The sequence below is a fragment of the Medicago truncatula genome, chromosome 2 (assembly GCF_003473485.1).
Source record: "Medicago truncatula cultivar Jemalong A17 chromosome 2, MtrunA17r5.0-ANR, whole genome shotgun sequence".
In the NCBI taxonomy this organism is placed as follows: domain Eukaryota; kingdom Viridiplantae; phylum Streptophyta; class Magnoliopsida; order Fabales; family Fabaceae; genus Medicago; species Medicago truncatula.
Window position 1 is genome coordinate 12,317,916 of NC_053043.1, and position 23,923 is coordinate 12,341,838.

General features: G+C 31.4%; 4 protein-coding genes and 1 pseudogene across 4 annotated transcripts; 2 read left to right on the plus strand and 3 right to left on the minus strand.

The window, feature by feature from the left end:
- Window positions 1-417: 417 nt before the first annotated feature.
- LOC25486361 (heat shock cognate 70 kDa protein-like) lies at window positions 418-2,335 on the minus strand (annotated as a pseudogene).
- Window positions 2,336-4,044: 1,709 nt separating this feature from the next.
- Window positions 4,045-8,439, plus strand: LOC11410188 (probable ribose-5-phosphate isomerase 4, chloroplastic). The gene is made up of 9 exons (XM_003594568.4): window positions 4,045-4,294; window positions 5,502-5,629; window positions 5,851-5,920; window positions 6,222-6,326; window positions 6,427-6,522; window positions 6,602-6,658; window positions 7,093-7,210; window positions 7,292-7,358; window positions 8,104-8,439. Exons 1-9 carry the CDS (start codon window positions 4,121-4,123, stop codon window positions 8,174-8,176), a joined length of 888 nt encoding a protein of 295 aa, XP_003594616.2. The 5' UTR covers window positions 4,045-4,120; the 3' UTR covers window positions 8,177-8,439.
- Window positions 8,440-10,588: 2,149 nt separating this feature from the next.
- On the plus strand, window positions 10,589-13,118 carry LOC11417074 (heat shock 70 kDa protein 4). The gene is made up of 2 exons (XM_003594570.3): window positions 10,589-10,879; window positions 11,329-13,118. The coding sequence occupies exons 1-2, from the start codon at window positions 10,657-10,659 to the stop codon at window positions 12,966-12,968; spliced, it is 1,863 nt and encodes a 620-aa protein (XP_003594618.1). The 5' UTR covers window positions 10,589-10,656; the 3' UTR covers window positions 12,969-13,118.
- An 882-nt stretch (window positions 13,119-14,000) lies between these two features.
- Window positions 14,001-14,774, minus strand: LOC120578294 (receptor-like protein 9DC3). The gene has a single exon (XM_039830954.1). It carries the CDS (start codon window positions 14,754-14,756, stop codon window positions 14,001-14,003), a length of 756 nt encoding a protein of 251 aa, XP_039686888.1. The 5' UTR covers window positions 14,757-14,774.
- Window positions 14,775-14,779: 5 nt separating this feature from the next.
- LOC25484934 (receptor-like protein Cf-9) lies at window positions 14,780-22,338 on the minus strand. Its single transcript, XM_039830955.1, has 8 exons — window positions 22,189-22,338; window positions 21,837-22,104; window positions 21,593-21,652; window positions 21,327-21,452; window positions 21,157-21,241; window positions 20,947-21,082; window positions 14,931-16,883; window positions 14,780-14,836 (listed from the first exon to the last, which is right to left on the minus strand). Exons 1-8 carry the CDS (start codon window positions 22,336-22,338, stop codon window positions 14,780-14,782), a joined length of 2,835 nt encoding a protein of 944 aa, XP_039686889.1.
- Between the last annotated feature and the right edge of the window lie 1,585 nt (window positions 22,339-23,923).

The window sequence follows — 23,923 nt, forward strand, 5'->3', positions numbered from 1 at the left end:
AGAGGCTTTGCCAAGTATTGGTGTATAAAGTTTACTAATAAATTTTGGAAGTTATCATTATTCTCCAAATTCAGAAAGAAGACAAGACCATTTTTCTATAATACTAATCCTGCTGAAACCTTAGTCTAATATTTTTAAATTTCAATACAACTTTTCTCAAGCAAAGGAATATGCAGCAGATTAAAGTCCTGAAGATAACTTGAAGAAATTACATGTAAACTAATATAAAGTCCAAATTAATCACAATGGAAATAGAAGTGTCTACATCATGGTTTCAACACACTGTTGTTGGCATGATTTAAGTAACAGATCTTCACCAGAAATATAACAAACCTTACTTAACAATCAAATAATGCTTACTACTAAACAGAAAGAAAATACCTAAAATCTTTATTGAGAAAAAAAATAAAAAAAAAACTAAATAATCTTAGCTATAATGTGTTCCATGCTACTCTCAAGCCCTTTCAGATGATCCTCAAGAACATCTATTTCAACTTGCTGGTTATTCTCATCAACCAAATTTGTGGCAGTTGCAATCACAGATTCAATCTTCTCAATTTCTTCTGAGGAGAGCTTTATATTAATATCCGTCTTCTTCAAAGCATTTCTCATTTTGTAAATGTAGAGATCCAATGCATTCACTGCTTTAGCCTTCCTTAGGAATTTCTTGTCTTCAATATGGTAATTCTCCCCTTCCTGAACAGCTGCCTCATAAGCAACCGCCTCTCAGGGTTAATACTCTTGCACAGCTCCTTCCCCTTGAAAAAATCCTGCAATAGTTGCTGCACTTTGGGAATCCTAGAGGACCCGCCAATAAGGACAACTTCATCCACCCTACTTTTGTCCATCTTAGCATCACTAAGACAACTCTCAACAATCTTCATACACTCAATAAGAAGATCCATATTCATTTCCTCAAACTTGGCCCTATTGATCGATGAAGAAAAATCAATGCCTTCAAATAAAGAATCTACCTCAATGGTTGCAACAACAAGGAAAGACAATGATCTTTTTGCCCTCTCACAAGCAGTTCTTAACCTCCTCAAGGCTTTTGGATTTCCACTCATGTCCACTTTTTTCTTTCTATTGAACTCTTGAGCAAGGTAGTTTACCATTCTGTTATCAAAGTCCTCTCCCCCGAGGTGAGTGTTTCCGGCTGTGGCTTTAACTTGGAAGACATTACCTTTGATTGTTAGGAGAGACACATCAAAAGTGCCACCGCCGAGATCAAAAACAAAAATATTTCGTTCTCCAACACAATCAGTTCTCTTGTCAAGACCATATGCAACAGCGGCTGCCATGGGTTCGTTCATTACCCTCATAACATTGAGGCCAGCAATGACACCAGCATCTATAGTTGCTTTTCGTTGAGAATCATTGAAATAAGCAGGCACGGTAACAACTGCATTCTTAACTGGAAATTGTAAATATGCCTCAGCGATTTCTCGCATCTTTGTGAGTACCATAGATGATACTTCTTCGGGACATAGCTGCTTCTCTCGACCCTTGTACTTGACAATAATCATGGGTTTGTCATTGACACCAGCAGCGACCTTGAATGGCCACAACATCACATCATCTTGAACAACTTGATCACTAAACTTCCTACCAATTAACCTCTTAGCATCTGAAAAATTAACATTAGTAACTTTCATCATTCAATTGTTGGCACTTCAGCCTCTTTTATAAGCCTTTTGTAATTTTCACATTTTTTGAGAAAATTAGATAATGTATTTAACGTGTTTATTTTATGTGTGAATGTTATGAAAATACCAGGTTCCCTGACGTGGATTAATCGGTAACAAAAATCAGTGGATGCTTCGCAACATTAACACAGTTACCCAACCCAAAAAAACCTTTTGTGTACCGGTTTGTATGTACTAATTTAATATGACACTGATATACCGGGGCAATATTCCCCCCCCCCCCTAAATGGACTTATAATTAGGGCAAATATCACCCACACTCCTTTAAGTTAGCTGTTTGTAACTAATTAGGGCAAAACTTATAAGGACTAATTCGTTGCAAACATCCGACTTAAATGAACAAGGGAGGTATTAGACCTATAGGCTATGATTAGGGATAGTACATCGGAAGCGAAAGAATAGAAATTACCAAAGACGGTGTTTTGCGGGTTGGAAGCAGCTTGATTCTTAGCAGCATCACCAATCAACCTCTGATTTTCGGTGAAAGCAACAAAAGAAGGGGTTGTTCTATTGCCTTGATCGTTGTGAATGATCTCAACTCGAGAGTGCTGTTCCTGCCATACTGCAACACATGAATATGTTGTACCAAGGTCTATCCCCACAGCAAGTCCTTCGCATTTTCTCGCCATTAATCTGTCAACGAAAAAATAAAAATAAAGTTGTAGGGAGGTGTGAATGAAAATACAACTTTGTTGAGGTTTGCCTCTTGTTTTGAATTCCCTTTCACACTCACTCCGAAACTCTTAGGGCAAAATGGAAATCCAGAAGTCCTAGCTCAACTGGTAAAATGCCGAAATTGTTAGGCCGGATGCCATGACCGGGGTTCGAACCCCGGTACCTCCACTTGTGTGTGTGAATTTATAATGGCTTTGCCATTTCGTCTATCTACCAAAAAAAAAAAATATAAATAGAAACTGACGATACCAAGTTATTTCAAAATCAAGCGTCTCTCGCGTTGATCTTGTGCGGGAATAATATACGCAAGCTTGAGAGTATACCACAGTTTGAATTGTGATGAAGAAAAAAAAAAATGCTAATAGCACACTACCGACTTAGCAAAGAAATAAAAAAAGTGTTATATATACATCTCACTTGTTAATGTTTTTTTTTTTTACCTTATCTCACATTCTCACTTGCTAAATGTTTTTTTAAAGATGCTAAAATAAAATATATTACCACATCAAAAAGTCCTTCTTAACGTAAGATGTGTAAAGGAAAAAATAAAAGAGTGCAAATAGTATCCAAACAATATTTACAAGCTAGAAGCTATACACAAACAGAATAAAAAAAACAAAAAGGAATAACAATTACCTAGTTGATATGCATTGACCTGGTTGAAATTCAGATTATTATAAAGGAGTCTTGGAATTATTGGATCATTAACAAATTCCTCCTTATGTTATGGAAATATTATCTTTATTTTTTATTTTAAGTTCATCGGAGTAAAAAGTGAATATGCTTTTTTTTCTTCGACAAAAATAAAATGATATTCATTCATTTAAATTGAGAGATTATATCATTCAGCACTGCTAAAAATGTAAAGAATGAATCTGCGAATAAACTCAGAGTATCCAAATTAATAGAATATAACGACATTATTAGAGCTGTCAAAATTTCTTTATTTAAGCTTGTGATACTATTGCTGTGATATTCTCATGATACTCATATTCTTTCATTGTTGAGTAAATGCTTTTTTGTCTACATCTAGATCATCAATCATAAAATCTAGACCTTATTTCATAAGGTTTGCATCATTGAAATATTCATCAAAAAAAAATTTGTTTCAACAACTTTTTCTTCTATTAATTGTAGGAAAGTTGACAATTTATATCATGGTGGTGTGTTGGTACATTTGAACTTCGGGAAACAAATTTATATTTAAAGAAGGCTTTCAAAGCCCTAATGATCCGTCTTGGATGATTCGTAGGAAGTCTATAGAGATTGATCAATATAGTTACACTATTTTGACGTGAAATAGGAGTGGATTAAACTCTATCATACCACTGATTTTTTTTTTTTTTTTTACTTTTAGTCCTTCAAAAGTTTTTCATCTTCATTTTTGGTCCCTCCATTAATCCTTGAACAAAATTTTGCAGAATAGTTGATAATATTATAAGAATCTCTAAAAAAAAAATAGAAATTTTTAACAAAATATGAATTTTTATATGTTTGATGGTTAAAAATTCATATTTAATTAATATTTTGTTAAAAAAAATCTAATTTATTTGTGATATATTTATATAATATTCTATATATTTCATATTTAGTTTTTTACCGAAAAAAAAAAAAAGAAACAATAAAAAAAAATCATCATATATGAAATTGTGTGTTGCTGGGATATGTCCTCCCTCCCTCTCTTATCCACTATCACTGGCAAGTTAGATGAAACTACAGAGATTGAGAATTGAACATCAATGGCTTCCATAGCTTCATTGCTTTCCACAGGGCTTCTCCTGAATTCATCACCCACTTCTCCATTGGACAGAAGAAGAAGAAGGAAAAGGATCAGTCCCACTTTTGTTAGAATGATGCCCATTCGCTCTTGTCTCGATGACACTTCTTCTCTCCTCCAAGCAGCTCAATACACTGTATGTATATCAGCTTTAAAGTCATCATCATTTTTTCTTTTTTCTGGAGGGCATCAATATGTGGCATTTCATACCAATTCAACAACTTATGCCATATTCATAAGCTCTCCATAATAGCTTATATGAAGGCGATAATTTAATTCTTAGTTGTGTTATTCGAACAGACAACTTTTTAAATGCCTAACAGTTCAAATAGGCTCTGTTTCGTAAAAAAAAAAAAAAACATAGCAGATAGTTGATAAGCTAACTTATAGCGGATGAGCTTATAACAGATAAGCTAATTGATTGAATTTGTAGTGTTTTGTAAAATTAGCAGTTAAATTAACTTATATATATGAAATAACATAAAATAAAGTGCATTTAATTCATATTTATTTTTTAAAATAAAATTGTAGGGTTAAAGTTGAGATAAAGAGTGATAAGCTATATGTTTAAGCTATAAGGCCTATTTGGATTGAGCTTATTTTGAGCTTATGAAAAAAAAATTATGAAAATAATTAAGCATTTATGTTAATTCATAAGATCTTACTAACGAAAATTGTATGTTCATAAGTTTTTTCATAAACTACCTTAACAAGCTTATAAATAATACATTAATGCTTATTTATTTGCATAAGCTCTAAAATAAGCCAATCCCAACGGAAACTACTTGAATTAGCTTATCGAAAACCGCTATAAACTCATGAAAATAAGCCATAAGCTCAAATTTATGTCTTACCAAACAGACCCATAGTGGTTAATTACATTTAAATTATGGTTAACCATGCTCAAACTCGTGGTTAATGAATTTCAATACCTGATAGGTTCATTAATCATTTATTGATCCTAGTTAACCACTTATTTGAACTGCATTGACCACATCTTTTTGCAAAACATTTGAATTTTCGTCAGACTAAATTTGATTGTACAGAAATCATTTCTTATATTTTTTGTTATAGAAATAGTTTATAAGTACTTATTTGATAAACATTTTATTAAGAAACATGCCCTTGGTGCTTTTCTTTAATGAAACCTTTGCAACATTTATCAAAACTGTATCTTTGTACTGTTTTCAACAACCCTTTTTGTTGTTCTACAAGTGAATGGGTTGACAAAATAATGAAAACTGCATGTGTTTGACAAAATCATGTTTATTTTTTATATTTGGTGATTATCCATTTAATTGGAAGATGAATGAATTTTTTAGATATGGGTTGGTGTTTGGTAGGTGGATACATATGTGAAAAGTGGCATGGTTGTAGGATTGGGGTCTGGTCATGCTTCTGGTATGGCCATTCAGCATTTAGGTCGCCAGCTTCGCAATGGTAATTTGAAAGACGTAGTAGGGATTCCCACGTGAGTTCTTCCTCTCCTTTCTCTGAGTTCAATCGATATACATTGTCGACGTGATTTTTTTTCCTTTCATATATGCCGACAACAATTTTCTACATGGTGAATTGTAATTATATACATTTATATCGTATCACAATTCACTATGCAGAAAATTGTCGGCATATTTTAGGGAAGTAATGTAAGTTCGACCAATCCATTCGGCATTGATGCATTTGTTTGTGCAGGTCTGTTGCAAGTGCAAGTGAAGCAGCAAAGGCTGGGATTCCTTTGGATACCTACCAAGACAGTTCTCAAGTGTGCACAAAAACAATCATATTCTAGATTTTCCTTTAATGTTGAGTATTACTTGTTTTAGAGGGTACTTGGATGCTTGCCAGAAAGCCTTGTATGCAATTGCTGGTGAAAATTTTCCTAAAGAGAAGAAATCTCTTAGATAAACGCATAACTAAGAAAAATGTTTTGATAAAGTCATATTGAAGTAAAAAGTAAATTTAAGTTTGGATATCTTGATATGTAAAGTTAGGTGTGCTTTAAGTTTTATTTTCCAAAGAACTGAAATTTCATTGTAGACTCATTTGATATTGCTCTGTTGTAGATTGATATTGCATTTGATGATGCCGACGGTGTAGAAGAAGGGACATTTGTTGCTATAATTGGACGTCGGAAATTGCAAAGTGAGGAATCCATAATCCAAGAGAAGGCTAGTTGCTATACATTGTTCTTCTGTATTTTCTTGTGAAGATCAACGTTTGTGTTTTAATGATGATTGATTTCCCCGCTTTTTCTCCTGTTGTTTGCAGTCCATACTGAATAACGCCAATAAACTAGTGTTCATTATTGAAGAAAACCAGTACAAAGGTGGTCTGGAAGGTTCTATTCCAGTTTTAATTCAGTCTGTAAGCAGCTGTGCTAATTATTAGCTTATCGATTCTTTCTTCTGTATATTTGTCTTTAATATCAAAATTTTCCTTGCAGCTCAACTGGTTGGCAGCTGCTGAAGAGATTGACGATATGTTTCTTGGCGATGCTGAGGTTCGCTACACATTCCCTCTTTTTCTGAGTTTTTCTTCATGTGTATAATAAGAAATTGTTAGATCTGATTGGTTGTTTTATCAACACAACGTTTCTTGGTGATGCTGACTTTTTCTTCTGTATGTTTCTTGATCAATTGTATCTTTTCTTGTTTTACCACTCATTCAGCTTAGTATGATCCACTATCAGTGTGAAATGATTTCAAGTTATCATCTGATCATATAATTTTTTTTTTTGGTGTACACACACTTATGATCACATTGGAGATATCTTTGATGCATTGGTCTCTTTATTTGTTTTAGTAGCTTATTTTATTTCTTAATTGATCCAAGAGGTTTTCTTATGTCCCTCATGTTTTTCTGCATTCTCTCAACTGTTTTACCAAAAAGCCTGCTCATTACAATTATATTTATTGTTTCTTTTTGTATAATAAGGTGTGGAGAAGACCAGCTATTGGGCAAGCAGGTCCACTAGGAGGTGACTTTCCACTGGTCACAGGGGAAGGACATAATGTTCTTGATGTTATCTTCACATCTCCAATACCAAGCCTTGGTAAGTTCTGTCTGCAATTGTGATGATGATGCATATTTTAGTCTGTGCTGGTCAATCTCATTGACTTTGTATTACTTGCAGCTGAAGTAGCGAAAATCCTTGATAACGTTGATGGTGTTGTAGACCATGGTGTCATATCGAAAACCCCGTTAGTTTTCTCTCTCATCTTTTATGCGCTTTAAATCGGTGATCTGATAATGTTTCGAGTCTCTGATGTACTGCTTGATATGGTTGATAGAATGGTTTACAATTAGTTTGAATAAACTTCTCATAATGCCTTTAGGACAAAAATATCAAAGAATCTTGCATTGATGAGATTTTAAAACACCTGTTGTTTTAATATAAGTTGAAAATAGCCTTTACGTCTCAACGTTTTCAAAAGATCTCTCAAACTTCTTCATAGCAAATACATGAGAATATTTTTGTAAGTGAAGAATTATAAACTTATTCTCATTGAGAAGCTATTCCAAACCAAGCCTTACTGATGAACTTTGCATGGTTTCACGAGTTAGGTAATATCATCCAAAATTTGTTAAGAAGTTATAATAGAAATATATACAAACTGCAATTACAAAGAGGTGCAAAAAGGGCACGATTAGTATATTTTATCCATTATTTCAGCATTTGGCAAAAAGAAATGCAGAGGATACTATTTTAATATTTATTTTAGACCTGAAGTCTGATGCAATTGCAACCTATTTATTTAGTTCCATGAGACATGAGTATAATAACATAAGCAGGATCAACATCCTAGTCACTTTTAAACATCTTGTTCTACTAAATTATTGCATTGGTTCTACTAATATTCTTTCCTGAAGCAAAAGAAACAAAGGAAAGTGGTTTATATGACAATATTAACTCATTTTATTTGCTTCCATTATTTTGTAATGCAGATGTACAGTGGTAATTGCATCTCCAAATGGGTTGAACGTTTTGGACAAATTGACTGCAGATGTAGTGGGTTAGGCACTTCAGATTCACTTCTTATATCTCTCCTTTGTAAATGTGTGATTAAAATTAGGGATGTTACACTTACAGTGGAGTTATCAACAGTAACAAGTTTTGCGGCTGCACACACGCGCCTTTGGAACTACGATTTTCTATTCCACCATGATGTCATGGTTTGCACAATCTCTAGAATTCTTAAATGTTAGTAATTTTCCTGTTATGCGACAATGCTATGTACTCTCTGTTGTTGATTATAAGAAAAGTAATAATCTAGTTTTACACTTAAGAATTTTAGTAAAGAACAATCTATTTTCTTAATCTAATACAAAATAGTTGAATTTTCCAAACTCTTTATGAGAACTTGTTCCATAGAAATACAAGCATCGTTAGAAAATGAAATCTTTATTAATCTATAAATACACCCTCCGGTCACAAATACAGTATAAGCAAAAAACCATATTTTAGATTCATTCAATAAATGATGTATGTTATCTACAATAAAGACTACATACATCATTTAATGAATGAATCTAAAATATGGAATTTTGCTTATATTTGTGACCGGAGGGTGTATATTTCAGAAAAACTAACATCGTTTAATATAGTGATTTTGTTATGCATACATTCAAATATTGGATGGAGTAATTCCATGTAGAAGTTGGTCAGTCACCCTTATTGAAATATTCTTTGTCCCATGTTGGTATCTCGATTGGTAAGCTAAGGGACAAGGAGATTTAGGGAGGTTCCAGGTTCCATCCCGGGAATTGTTCGATCCTGAGATTTAAGGAGGTTTGGAGCAAACATGAAAAAAACTTCACAAGCAAAAGGAATATTTATTAGGTAACCAAAAAAATGAAAAAAAAGCTCTTTTCAAGATACTCCCTTTGACCCTTTTTATAAGACTGGTGTTAGTCACACCCCAAAAAAAACTAGTTACACCTAAATTTATTTAAAATTTTACAATAATACCAAAATTGTCCTCTTCATGTAAATTTTTAAAAACCCATCTTTTATGATCATTCTGAACCCTTACCCCCCATTTCATCCACAAATCATCATAGATGTGCAACCAATATCTGAATCAACATCTTTGTTATTGATCTGTACTATATTCATAAAAGTTAGTGAATTTCATGAATTTCATTTTCAATGAGTTTCTATTTGTTTATTGTTTGTTTTGGTATGAGATATGTTCAATTTAGGTTACTGTAAATTAAGTTTACTTATGTTCAATTTAGGTTAATGTAAATTTAGTTTACTTACGTTCAATCTAGATATAAGAGGTTTGTGTAAATTCAGTTTACTCAATCTAGGTTAATGTAAATTAAGTTTACTTATGTTCAGTTAATGTAAATTCAGTTTACTTATTCAATTTAGGTTAATGTAAATTAAGTTTACTTATGTTCAACTTAAGGGTATATTAGTCATTCTGGGGTGTAACTTGTTTTTTTTGGGGTGTGACTAGCACCAGTCTTTTTATAATCATATTTTACAAAAAAAAGTCACAAGTATTATTAAAAGTTGTTGGAGTAATAAATTTGTCTGAAATATGTATGACTATTACTAAATTACCTTTACTATATAAAATAAATTTAATGTTACTTTTCATATTCCAAAATAAATTTATTGTATTAATTGAAAAAAAGAATAAATGCATCTAGTAACTTGCAACGAGTCTTATATGTAGAAGCAAACATTTTTTTTTGTGTGAATGAATTTTTTTTGTTTTGTTTCCGTAGCAAGTGCCCCAATAATACTAGTTAGCATGATAAAAAGAAAAACTTAGACATATTATTGCAAATAAAAGGGTTAAGTTTATTTTACTTTTTTTTAAGAAAAAAGGGGTAAAGTTTGTCTCACAATTTTTTTGGTCCTTAATAAATATAATTTTGTCGTGTTCTTGACATTTTTTGAACATAATAATATTAACATACAAAAGTTGAATATAATAAATGGGTATAACATGCATACATTTTGAACATAAAAAATTCATAATCTTGACATTCATATTCACATAACTCGACCGTTAGGGACCAAAAACAAAATAAAAAAATTTGTGAGGACAAAAACATTATGTTTAATTTTCTAGCGATTAAAATTAAAATTCGCTATATTTTAAAGAATGAAAAACTTATTTAATAGAAATAATTTTATATTCTTTAAAAAAATTATATTAAATTAAATACAACAATATTCTAGTTAGTATTGGAAGTTGAAACCGTACTTGGAAAATATTCCAACAAAATACTATGCACAATGTGACCCTTGGAAAACACACAACAAAAGCACATGAGACGATTGGGTTTTCAAATAATTTCATTTCATATACTTGGTTACTATTTATATGTACAGAATAGATTACAATGGTAGTACATATTGCGTTTAGTCTTGACGGGTAAACCTCAACAAGTAATATTTTCATTTCATTTCAACTTCAAGTCAAATGTAAATGTTCTGATTCGTTCCTTAACTTCTTTCATTTACTTGTGGACAGATTCATGGCAAGAAAATGCGAAGAAGGACGTGCCGTGGGAATAGACCTTGGTACAACGTATTCATGTGTTGCAGTATGGCAGGAACAACACTCTCGTGTTGAAATCATTCACAACGATCAGGGCAACAGAACAACACCTTCTTGTGTTGCTTTCACTGAAGATCAAAGGTTTATTGGTGATGCTGCTAAAAATCAAGCTGCTGCTAACTCTCAAAACACTGTCTTTGGTAAATAAATTTCTATTCTTTCTGTCCTTTAAGTGTTTGAAAACCTAATTGCAAATTATTAAAAAATTGAAGGACTAAATTTTAGATTGCTGACAAGTCCATTGATCTATCCAGAGCCGACCTCACTGAGTGAAATGAAGTTTGGTTTTTGGTAATATCAATTCATTTACTCCTTCGAATGTTTGTTTTTATTGTTTATTTGCTTTTGTTACCTAGACTATTGAGCAAAGAGAATATTATAAACGGTTCCTAAACTAAAGTTTGTATTTAGGTTTTGAACTTACTTTTAAATAATCTTTAATGATTCATTATTTAAAAACCCAAAAACCAAATTACAAATTATTTACAAGTTCAAAAAGCAAAATTATAGTTCATGGATCTATTTAGAATTTCCCTAATAAATTATGGACCAAATAAATAATTAGACCTTATTAATATCGTTTTTTCAGATGCTAAGAGATTAATTGGTAGGAAGTTTAGTGATCCTATTGTTCTGGATGATGCATTATTATGGCCGTTCAAGGTCACTGCTGGTGTCAATGACAAACCAATAATTACTGTTAACTACAAAGGCCAGGAGAAGCAGCTATGTGCTGAAGAAGTATCATCTATGGTACTAACAAAGATGCGAGAAATTGCTGAGGCATATTTAGAATCACCGGTAAAGAATGCTGTTGTTACTGTACCTGCTTATTTTAGTGATTCTCAGCGAAAAGCAACGATAGATGCTGGCTCAATTGCTGGTCTCAATGTTATGAGGGTAATGAATGAACCCACTGCTGCAGCTGTTGCATATGGCCTTGAAAAGAGAGCTGATTGTGTTGGAGAAAGAAACATTTTTGTGTTTGATCTTGGTGGTGGCACTTTTGACGTTTCTATCCTAACTATTAAGGATAACATCTTCCAAGTTAAGGCCACTGCTGGAAACACTCACCTTGGAGGAGAGGATTTTGATAATAGAATGGTAAACTACTTTGCACAGGAGTTCAAGAGAAAGAACAAATTGGATATTAGTGCAAGTTCAAAAGCCTTGAGGAGATTGAGAACTGCTTGTGAGAGGGCAAAAAGAATACTTTCGTTTCTTGTTGTTGCAACTATTGAGGTAGATTCTTTATTTCAAGGCATTGATTTTTCTTCATCCATCAATCGGGCAAAGTTTGAGGAATTGAATTTAGATCTTCTTAATGATTGTATAAAGACTGTTGAGAGTTGTATTATGGATGCAAAGATGGACAAGAGTACTATAGATGATTTTGTACTTGTTGGTGGATCTTCTAGGATTCCCAAAGTCCAACAGCTATTACAGGACTTTTTCAACGGGAAGGAATTGTGCAAGAGCATTAACCCTGACGAGGCTGTTGCTTATGGGGCAGCTGTTCAAGCTGCTTTGTTGAGTAAAGATGTTAAGAATGTTCCAAATTTGGTGTTGCAGGATGTTACTCCTTTGTCCATTGGTAGGTCAATAATAGGGGATGTCATGAGTGTGGTGATTCCAAGGAACACTTGCATTCCTGTGAAGAAGACACGAGAATATTTTACAGTTGAAGATAACCAATCCAGTTCCTTGATTAAGGTTTACGAGGGTGAGAGAACAAAAGCCAGTGACAACAATTTGCTTGGTTCTTTTCGTCTTTCTGGTTTTCCCCCAGCTCCTCGTGGTTCCCCCTCTTCAGATGTATGTTTTGCTATTGGTGAAAATGGTATTTTGACAGTTTCTGCTACGAATAGTTCTTCTGGCAATTCAAATGAGATTACAATAACTAATTACAAAGAAAGGTTGTCAAGTGAAGAAATAAACAAATTAATTAAAGAGGCTGAGAATTTTCATATTGAAGACCAGAGATTCCTAAGGAAGGCCAAAGCAGTGAATGCTTTGGATGACTACATTTACAAAATGGGAAATGCTTTAAAGAAAAAGGATATTGATGTGAAGCTCTCTTCACAAGAAATCGAGAAGATCGAATCTGCAATTGCTGTGGCCACAAATTTGCTTGATGAGAAAAACCAGCAGGTTGAAATAGATGTTTTGGAGGATTATCTAAAGGGGATTGAGAGTAGAATGGAACAGATTATAGCCAAGACTAATTAGTTTGTTTTCTCAATTAAGATTTTAATTATTGTCTTTCTGTTATGTAAGGTTTGATAAAATTCAGCTATTTAAATCAATGCAGGTATTTTGGGAATTATGTGATTAGTTTACAAAGCCAACAAATAGGAAGGCTTCCATTTCAGTGTTCTCGACGAGTTTATTCTGCATTAGTCTTCTCCAGAAAAATCGAATTTTTTGTTTGTTTCATGCTCAATGATGTATTGATTTTTGGAAGTTTTAAACTTGAGGTCTCAACAGTTATAAATTTTGATGGAAAATGGATCATGTCTTACCAAGCTAGAAATACTTCCAAGTTTCTTTTATAAATTGAATTTTGTTCCCCCTGAAATTGAAGAAAACGACAACTCCTAATATTGATTTTGGGGATGATAAAACTTACAAGCACACATGCTATCATTCCTTTGTACTCTAACGATTAGTAAACAGTGTCTATATTAAATATTATATTCAACATATATTAGTGATTTTTTATAATTTTTTTAAATCTTGCACTAATGGGGTTGATTCTAGTGAAAAGGGTTAGACTCATAATCTAACGAACCAAAGTTTAAATTCTGATTGACGAGATATCTAAATTTAGTGTCCAACACGCGTCAAACATAATTACTTTCAACCTATGAACAAAATTTCTTATTTTTTGTTTTATTCTTCCTCAACACACTTAAAATTCTTTATTTAAATTCTGTCTAAAGTCTAAAAATACATTGTGCCGACACTACCTATCATGTCTCTATTCAGCTCAAACGAATCCTAAACACGAGGTAAAAATTAAGTAGATCAAGTAGCATGTTTTCATTTAATTTCTATATATGTCAAACAAAGTAAATCAAATCCAGGGTGCTTACTTAAGTGGAATGTTTTACTTAAAAAGCATTTGAATGTGAAACTGATAATTTGGACTTTTTTTACAAAGATATATAAGAGTTACAAGACTGTCGCACTGAGATCAAACTTATTTAAAATATAGAAGGTAAAAACTAACACACAATAGAGAAAATAACCACAACAAGACTACGACATTGCCACCATTTGATTCTGATTCATGGTTGCACCATGGTTCCTACTCACTCTTGTTCTCCTTTTCACTCTTCTTTTAGGCTGACCACCAAATATCATCACAAGCCATCTAGGCTTTCCAATTAAAAACATACAATATCCGAGGCCTATTCCAATCACAAATCCACATCCATATCCAATTGCCACCGGTTTCCATCCAAATCCAAATTTCGCGTCGCTCCAAAAGCTGTTGTTAAGTGAAGGTTGAGAATATTGTTCAGGTCCACACTTCTTTGACAAGGGAAATCCACATAACTCCAAGTTTCCTACATATGAATCATTTGAAAATGTCTCGAACTGTTTTCCTCGAGGTATTTCTCCCACTAGATGGTTATTGGAAAAGTCTAAAACTGCAAGAAAGCCCAAATTGGTTAATTTTGCTGGAATCACATCAGTGAGCATATTTGATGAGAGATCCAGCCATTCCAAGTTTGTCAAGTTTCCCATGGATTTGGGAATAGGACCAATGAGTCTGTTATGGGAAAGGTTAAGCCCTATAAGTGCTTGAAGCTCATCAATAACATTTGGAATCTCTCCTTCAAATTTGTTTCTTGACAAATCAATAATTACTAAGATGTTTGGAATTTTAACCCATGTCATTTTGTTCCCTTTTGATGCCACAATCACAGAATCATAGTAGGGTGCAATTGATCGGATGGAGACTGGGTTGGCCCTATTGTTAAGACCTAGCTGCCCTATATTATTCGTCATGTATACCAATTCAGCAACATTCTTCATGGCTTCAAACTTTTCAAAATAGGCATTTGGTAGCGGACCACTAAAGTTATTGCCTGAGATATCAAAAATAGTTAAACTTGGAAATGGATGCTTTGTATTTAGATTAACAATGATACCATGCAACTTATTGTCTCGCAGCAGCAAAACTTTCAAATCTTGCAGTGTTTGAAGCCAATCAGGAAACTCGTCTTCTATTTTGTTGCTGCCGAGGTTTAGAAACTTCAACCCTTTACAGAGAGACAAGGATCTAGGAATATGGCCTTCTAATTGGTTGCCATAAAGATTCAGAGTCTCAAGTGCACTCATCTTTGAGAAGTTACTTGGCAAAGTGCCATGAAATTTGTTCATTTGTAGATTCAAAACTTGAAGGGATGATAAATCAGCAAGACATTGTGGAATGATACCTGTCAATTGATTGTGTTCCAGGTTGAGTGTTTGAAGTGAACTCATGTTGCAAATTGATACAGAGAGGTCACCAGCTAGTAAGTTAAAACTAAGATCAAGGCCACCGAGCTGGTTAATATTCCTTGAGCTGGAATAATACGTGCCAATTGATTGTGTGCTAATTTGGTCTATGGAAGTGAAACGGTTTCCAGCGAGGTTCAAAGATCCTGATATTTCAAGCAACCAATTGGGCACGCTTCCATTAAGTTTATTATTTGACAAATCAAGAGAATCTAATCTTGGGAATTCAATCTTGGGAAATTCTGTCAAATTGACAGAAGGAAAATACAATATTCTTAGTCGGGAGTAAATGAAACTGACATTGGATTCAAAGGTTAGTGATAATTGGCTATTATGTGAAAGGGACAGAAAAAACAACCAATGAAGTTTGGAAAAGAGTTGAAAATCAACAACACCACTCAAGTTGTTTGATGATAAATCTAGTCTAGTTAGGGTTGTAAGGTTGAAAATGGATTTTGGAATATTGCCTTGTAGCTTGTTACCAGATAGATATAGCGTATCTAACGAATACGATGAGATTGCACTGATATGTCCTGTAAATCGATTGTTTGACAGCTCTAGATGTTCCAAAGAAGGCAAAGATAACAAGGTGGGAGGAATTGTTCCGTTTAGAAAGTTATCACTTAAACTGAAATAAGTTAACTTTTGAAACCCTGTGATTTTGTTGCCAAGGGGACCTTCTAATTTGTTATGCGAACAATCTAATGTAACAAGTTGAGTCAAGTTAAATAATGAAAACGGAATTTGTCCTTGTAATTTGTTTGAAGCTAGATTGAGTTCTTGCAGTTTGGTCATCGCACTAAACACATCTGGTATTTGACCGCTAAATGAATTGAATGAAAGATCCACGTGAATGAGACGTTGAAGGTTTGAAAATGAGGAGGGGATTGAACCATTAAGTTGGTTTTCTGAGAGACTTATGGAATTAAGATGTGTGAAGTTAGAAAAGGACAGAGGAATTGGCCCTTGGAATCCACAATCTGAGAGATCTAAGGTAGTGAGAAAAGCATTGCAACTCAATTCAGGAAGCTCGCCTTGAAGGTAGGAATTCTCTGACATGTCTAGCTCTTGAATACTTGGCAAACAAAGAGCATTCTTTTTTAATTTTCCACTTAATTCTGTTGATTTAAGATTAAGAGTAACCAAATAGGAAGATTTATTGAAGAGAAAATTTATGGAGTTTAGTCTTATTGAAGACATGTTTGTTTGATTTAAAAATAGCTCCCTCAAATTTGTTGCATTTTGCACAAACCTCTTCAACGTGGTTTCCCCCCAAATTAAATCAAAATTCTCGGAGAGATGAAGTGATTCTAATTTGGAAAGGTGTGAGATTTGAGTTGGAACTTCACCTTTAAAGAAACTATTAGACAAGTCAAGATGTGTAAGATTAAAGAATCCACCAAACTTAGAATGAAAATGGGAGTTTGAGAAATCATTGGAAGAAAGGTTGAGTGTTTGGAGATGAGCAAGATCGAAAAGGGTACTATTAGGTTGTAATATACCATCAAGGCCTTCATCGCCAAGGTCGAGGCCAATCACATGACCATAGATTGTGTCACATGTGACACCATGCCATGAGCAGCAATCAGTCCCATTTTGCCATGTTGCTGTTTTATTCAGAAGCAGAGCAGAGCTCTCGTCATGATGACATGAAAAATTGAAAGAATAAGAAGAAGAAGAAGAGAATGATGGAAAATGGAAGAGAAAAATATGCAAAAACAGAAGAACCCACGCCATGAATGATTTTGTGGAAAGTGTAAATGGTTTAACTGAAAGAAAACCAATAGAAAAGCAAGTGTGGATGAAATGAATGCTAAGGAATGCAAGGTAAATATTTATAGCTAAATTGAGAATACAATATTTTCTAAAACAAAATTCAGTTTTGCTTGGTGAGCATTGTCATTTTCATTCAATATAATTGTTTGATATTTCTATTGAAAATACAATATAATTTTCAATATAGTTGAATATACAATATTGTTTATGTATAGACTGGTTTTTTTTAGAGGACGTGTAGACTGATCTAGAATTCAAATTTTCTTTCGAAATTTTTAAATTTTTGTAGCTAAACTCATCAAATTTCTAAATTTCTTGAGCTAGGCAAAATCAAAACGTTATAACTACTTTTCCAAGTCTTTGAACATGACATTGGCTAAAAAGTTGTGGTTGTACATGTACAATGACTTTAAAATCATTGTTATCGTATTATAGAGCATTGATTGGTTTGATTTTTTCCTAGCTAATTAGTTTGATTTTTCATCCCAAGATTCCTTCTAATTCATATCTTTACTTTATTGCATATGATTTATAATTTATTTTAAGAGTGAAGTCCAATTTTAGTCTCTAAGAAAAACAAAAAAAAAACTCAATTTACTCCCTAAAAGTAAGATAAAATTTTTAGTTTCTGACGAAAACAAACTATTTTAATAAAAAATAGTTTATTTATATCTAGCTAGATATAAAATGTCTCCTTATTTATATATCTATTTCAATAAAACAAGACCTCTCGAACTAGATTTTATCTACCTAGAGACAAACTGCAAGATTGAATTATGCATTATTTATGGAGGTTGTTGAATCTATTTCTAGCACATCTTTATAAAATTAGTTTGTGAGGTAAGGATTGCATTCATTTAACAAAACTTGTTTCAGTTATCTCTCGTCCAATGGTAAGGACTAAGGAGCACAGCGCAAATATTTACAATATTCAGGTTTGATGGTCTTTGCTTGGTGGCCAATGGTCATGTTCATTCAATATAATTGTTACTATTTCTATTTGAATCTATGGATGGAGAATGTCTATCCACATAAAATATATGTGCAGACACATTCTAAATTTTATTTATTTATTTGTAGACTGATCGTGAATTCAATGAAGGTATAATATAATTATAATATATAAACATCATTTTCCTTAAATAGAAACAACATTTATAATTTAAACCATTTTAAAAATAAATAGCCATAACAAAACTAATAATCATAAAATATTTTTCTAATTTTATATAAATTTGAAAATTAAAGAATTATTTATGATTTTAAAATTAAAGTTTATAAAATAAGATGGATTTTTTTTTCCTATTTACTTGCATTAAGAATTTAATGAAAAAACAAGAGGTTTACCAAAAATGTGGTTTGAAAAAAAAAAACTTAAGAGAATTGTTGTTGACACATTGTCATTGGCTGAGAAACACTAGTAATTTACCTAAATGCTCCTCGGCAGTTAACTGCCGAATTATGGAACCGGCTGCAGTTAACTACCGAGGAAAAACTTTGGCAGTAAACTATCGAGGAAATCTGAAAACTTCGGCAGTTAACTGCCGAGGAAACCTCAAACCTGTTTTTTTTTTTTGTTTGACAAAAACCATAAATTGTCATTAATAATATTTATTGAATCATCATTTTAGGTCAATTAACTACCGATTGTAGATATTATTCATCTCTCATATTTCTTCATTTATGGCAACAAAATCATATGAATGAAATCATAAAAATAACTATGTTTAATTCCTTAAAAGGATTAAAGAATTAAATTTAATTAAGGAAAATTTAGGTGTATTTCCTTATTTAATTTCAGGTTTGAAATTCCTCGGCAGTTGTTTTCCTCGGAAGTTAACTGCAGCCGGTTCTTTAAAATTTCGACAGTTAACTGCCGAAGGACATTTGAGTAATTTATTTGTGTTTCTCAACCAAATCAAATGTATCAACAACAATACTCAAGAAAAGACAAGGGAATACATAAAGGATAAATATTTTTTATTAGTATTAGTATTTTATCTTCTTTTCTTAAAGAAGTATTTTATCTATTATCACATTTATCTTCTTTTCTTCGTTAACCCTTCAACTTAATTCAATTGGTGATACATTTTTAAGTTTATTTTTTATTTCAGAAGGTTTAACATTTTGATATTGTATTAGGTTATAATTGGTGTGTGAGATTTGATTGTACACTTTTTTTTTTAAGTTGACGTGAGACTTTAGTTATTGAAGTGTTTTAATTTTAGATTTTTTTTTTTTTTTATATTTGACAAAGTTCTCAAATATTTTTGTACATATTTTTAGTTTATTTGATGATTCTAACCCAAACAAAATCAGTGATTATACATTTAATCAGTTTAGGCAATGGTTTCACTCAAAAGTGAACCAATCCGTCCCATGAACATCTTTATCTCACTTCGGTCTGAAATATGAGAAAAAAAATTCTTTAAAAGGTTTATTGAATAACTGATGTATCATCAGATCCATATTATAAACCAAATGCATCAATTATTCAATGAATATGAAAAATTAATATTTTCTTATTTTGATATAAGAGGGATTACATGTTAATAAAAAAAAACTTAGAAACATAGAGCTATTTTAGTTTGTAATATTTATATACTTTTTTTCCTGAATTAGTCGGTACTTGAATCGGATACCGAGTTTAAATATAAACATTTTTTATAAGGAAAATTTAAGTAAAGCGGATGATACCTCATTCTTGATAGTGTTTCCAGTAGAGGCATGAAAGAATTTGTTCTTCTTATTTCTATTAGAAAGCCAAAATATTTTTGATCTCTATTTCCAGTAGCTATCTTCTTGAAGTAAAAATGGTAGCTAAATTAGGCTGCATTGTGAGCAATGTGTGGTAGTTTTCGTCAACTGCTTAATTAGATACAGAATGCTTCAATTTCTGCTCTTTGTTGTTAACTAGTGTAACGCCCCGTGCCAAGCACGGGATACATTTTATTTAAATTTTTTTAATATGATTTAAATTTTAACAGATTTTTTAAATATTATTGTTTTTGTTTCTTTTCATCCATAATTTTGGCATTATGTGGTATTTTATCTTCGTATTTAAAATTGAACGATAAATAATCATTTATTGAGATCAAAAAGTTAAATTTTATAGATGACTATTTTTGTGAGAGTGATAAAATAATCAACAAAAGTACAATTAAATCCAAAAGATAAAAACACTATAAATAATTAATATATTTCTAAAAAATTAACTAATTAGTAAGAGTTTGTATTAGCTTTGGTTTGTCAGTCATTCAATATATCAAATGGATATGATTACCTATGTTTTAATTTTTCACTCTTAATAAAATATTAATTTTTTACTTAATCACAATGATTTCTATGATCGCAATTATAAATAAAAAAAACCTAAATTCAAAATTTTAGTTACATCTATTATTTTTATTGGTTTCATAAATAATATTCATTAACATTATTTTTTTAATTTATCAAAATAAGCACATTTTTGAATAAAATTTACCTCATAAATATATGTATATTTTGTATTTCATTAAAAAAAAAATGAATTTTTATGTTAAATTTTGAATATAAAAAAAGCATTAACAAATCATGTTTCGTTTTATATTTGTGAACAAAAAATAAGTTTAAAACACAAAAACAATATTTTTAAAATAATAGGTTATCGCTAATTATTCACACTTAGGGAAACTTAATTTTTGTATTTACTTTAGAATTTGTGTAAAGTTTAAGACATAAGTAAATTGTAAATTGAAAATATGGAAACTGTTTTTTTTTTTTATTGAATTGTCAATACATGCAACAAAAACGATTTGTTCAATTGAAAATTGAAATTCCCAAGACAATAAAAGAGGTGCCGCATCACCATACAAAATAACATTATACCAAAAGGTGTACAAACTTTACCAAAATAGACCTGTAATAAAATAAAATAAAAAACCTTATTAACATTCTTCAACTCCTCAATAGTGGTCCTAGGAGTAAGTAAGAGAAACTCCTCATTTACAGGTATGCGAGATGAATTTGGTAACTGGATCAATCCCGATGCAGGAGAATTTGTATTTGCACTAAGAAAGCTATAATAAAAAGTATCAATCAATAATATTATAACTTAAGAAAAAAAATGTTATATTAAAAAAAATATATATACCTTTTCCTTATTTCCTTTGTTTCACCCATTTCAGGATTGAATGTGATTCTAGTGTAAGAAAATGCATTTCGCAATGCTGGTTTTCCTATCATTAAGATTCAAAAGTATATGAATCAAGTATATATATTCGTATAAACAAACAATCACAATTGCTAGTCATAAATTATTACCTTGAAACAATTTAACTTTTGTCAACATAATGGCTACAACAGCATTTTGAGATTCACCGGAAGATAGGAAAGAGTTCAGCTCTTCAACATACTCTCCAAAAAGAGTACATTTAAAACGGTACGTACCTATTTGAAATTGTCAAAGATTATACAAATATTAATAAAAATACTATAATACAGGTCTTGAAAAATTACAATTACAAAAAAAATAAATTAAACCTACCCATTTGAATCCAATTCAATGACATTCATTTTAGTTTTTACACCATCTCTTTCGTACTCTCTTTCAACTCCAACTCCAACTCCAATCATGACTCCTATTACATCTGCATATATAACACACATTAAAATATCGATGAAATTACTATTTATTATTAAAAGAATATAACGTACAATTGAATCATATTAAACAAAACATTTTATTAATTCAATATATAAATTATTGTGTTATTTTTGTAAGCAAAAATAATATTTAAAAAAATCTACATGAAGAAAATTATAGTCACGTACCAACTAAGTAGTTGTTGTCGTAAGATTCATTGAAAACATGAGGTGCAGGTGTAAACGAATACACGTTTGTTGGGACCAAAACAGTTTTAGATAGTTTGACTTTTGTGTTGATTGTGAAATCCAGTTTGTATTCGTTGCATGATGGTCGATACGAACCACTGTTGCTAGCAACATTAAATGAGGAAATCGTGAACACCATTCCCTCTTGGAGTTGTTCCTTGAACTTGTAGATCAATGTTCTTCGTATAGACGCACCAATTCGATCACCCTAGATAAAAAAGTTGAGAACACTATACTTTAAACAAAAAATACTAAAAAAAAACAAAAAAGAAAAACGATATGAAAAAGGTACCTTTCGATTCATTAGAACCAACTCCATGAAAAATGGTAGTTTTTTATTTTTGTAGTCTTGACCAAACCAAGCACGAACAACCCTCACAACCAATGTCCACGATTGTTTTCTTGGCGAAACATTAGAGATGAAGTTGTGTTTCGTTGACATTTTCCTTTGCAATAGAAAAATTACAGAAATAGTTTAGAATATAGATACCAGAGCACCAAAGAACAGAAAACGAATAACTACATTTTGTGATTGTTGTTTACTCATACCCAAAATCTCTACTATTTATATAGAAAAATAGTACCATAACGGTTAATATAAATTAATTATCAATTTGACCGTTTTAAAATTAATATTATCAACGTCTTTAATATTATAAAACGTGCATTAAACGGTTAAATTATATTTCATGTAACGTACAAAAAATTAACTTCATAACATTTGAAATTTAATTTAATATTTAATAATATCTTATAAATAATTATGTAATATAGTTTTGTAACAAACAAAAATTAATTATATAACCTTAAAAACTAATTAATACAATTAATTTTTTAATTAGTAGGTTAATGCCTTAGTGTAACGTCCCAAAATTCAAAATAGAATTTATTCAGTTTATTTATTATAATTTTGTAACCAACCAAATTTTGAATGTTACATATAAATGTTAATTGAATACTAATTAGATTAGTAATTATTTGATTTGTAACGTTCAAATTTTTATTGTAAAATATAAATTTTAATCGAAACAGTAATTATATTAATCATTATCTGATTGTAACCAACTATTTACTTTATGTACAATTTAATGTTAAATAAAAAACGGTTTTTAATAATAATTAAAATTATTAAGCTTGTATTAAAAATTAGGAGGAATTTTGGGAACATATGCCAAGTAGGCTTTTGATGAGGTGGACATCCTTAGAGGAAAGGAATTTGAAATAGGCTATTTCTAAGAACTCTAAATTGTTAGTATAAAGATTTGCTTCCAAAAATTAGGGGTTATATTTTTACTCCAGGAAGCCATGTCAGCAAACATAGTTTTAACTTGGCTGTTATATTTGAATAGAGAAATGATATTTGTACAATCATTTTTGTATAACTTTTGTACAACCTTCTCTCTCATACTCACATTATCTTCTTATTCTCTCTCTTCATTTTTCTCTCTCTATTGTTTTTGACCAATAAGAAGAAAACACAACAAGGTTGTCCCAAAAATTGTACCAAAAAAGTTGTTCAAATATCACTACTCATTTGAATAAGGATAGTAGCGCCAATTATTTTTCACCAAGCTGTTAAGTTCTAACTAGGCATTGTTAAAGCGAAACCAATGATGAGGTTGGCGCCGCGACATGGGATCAAGTTGAAGTAAGAATGGTATGTGATCAAAGATAGCAGTGATTCAGAGAATACAAATTAAATGCGCCGTGTATTCGAAAATAAACACCATAAAAAACACATCTACACACAACACCTAACCACGCCCTACCAACAACACTCATGCTGACAACACCTATCAAAATAAACATCACCACTTAAAAGAGACTCATCATCGTATAATACCTAGTTCTAGACTTGTAGTACTCCGCATGTTCCTTCGTTAAAGTTCAATCAGCAAATAAAATGGTTAAGTTTAATGATGATAACTTTTTCATTTAATACTTTTATAATCACCAACAAAAAAAAAAGTTATTTTTATGTTAAACTAAAACAACAATTTTCCAAAACGAAGTTACCATGCCTTGGA

What these genes read in the sequence shown, in the direction of transcription:
- LOC11410188 (XM_003594568.4), top strand. Translation starts at nt 4,121, where the DNA reads ATGGCTTCCATAGCTTCATTGCTTTCCACAGGGCTTCTCCTGAATTCA. An exon ending in GACGTAGTAGGGATTCCCAC is followed by an intron (nt 5,630 to 5,850) that starts GTGAGTTCTTCC and finishes TTGTTTGTGCAG; the next exon opens with GTCTGTTGCAAGTGCAAGTG. An exon ending in TGTTTCTTGGCGATGCTGAG is followed by an intron (nt 6,659 to 7,092) that starts GTTCGCTACACA and finishes TTGTATAATAAG; the next exon opens with GTGTGGAGAAGACCAGCTAT.
- LOC11417074 (XM_003594570.3), top strand. Translation starts at nt 10,657, where the DNA reads ATGGCAAGAAAATGCGAAGAAGGACGTGCCGTGGGAATAGACCTTGGT. An exon ending in CTCTCAAAACACTGTCTTTG is followed by an intron (nt 10,880 to 11,328) that starts GTAAATAAATTT and finishes TCGTTTTTTCAG; the next exon opens with ATGCTAAGAGATTAATTGGT.
- LOC120578294 (XM_039830954.1), bottom strand. Translation starts at nt 14,756, where the DNA reads ATGACGAATAATATAGGGCAGCTAGGTCTTAACAATAGGGCCAACCCA.
- LOC25484934 (XM_039830955.1), bottom strand. Translation starts at nt 22,338, where the DNA reads ATGTCAACGAAACACAACTTCATCTCTAATGTTTCGCCAAGAAAACAA. An exon ending in CGACAACAACTACTTAGTTG is followed by an intron (nt 21,653 to 21,836) that starts GTACGTGACTAT and finishes TTATATATGCAG; the next exon opens with ATGTAATAGGAGTCATGATT. An exon ending in AAAAGTTAAATTGTTTCAAG is followed by an intron (nt 21,242 to 21,326) that starts GTAATAATTTAT and finishes TCTTAATGATAG; the next exon opens with GAAAACCAGCATTGCGAAAT.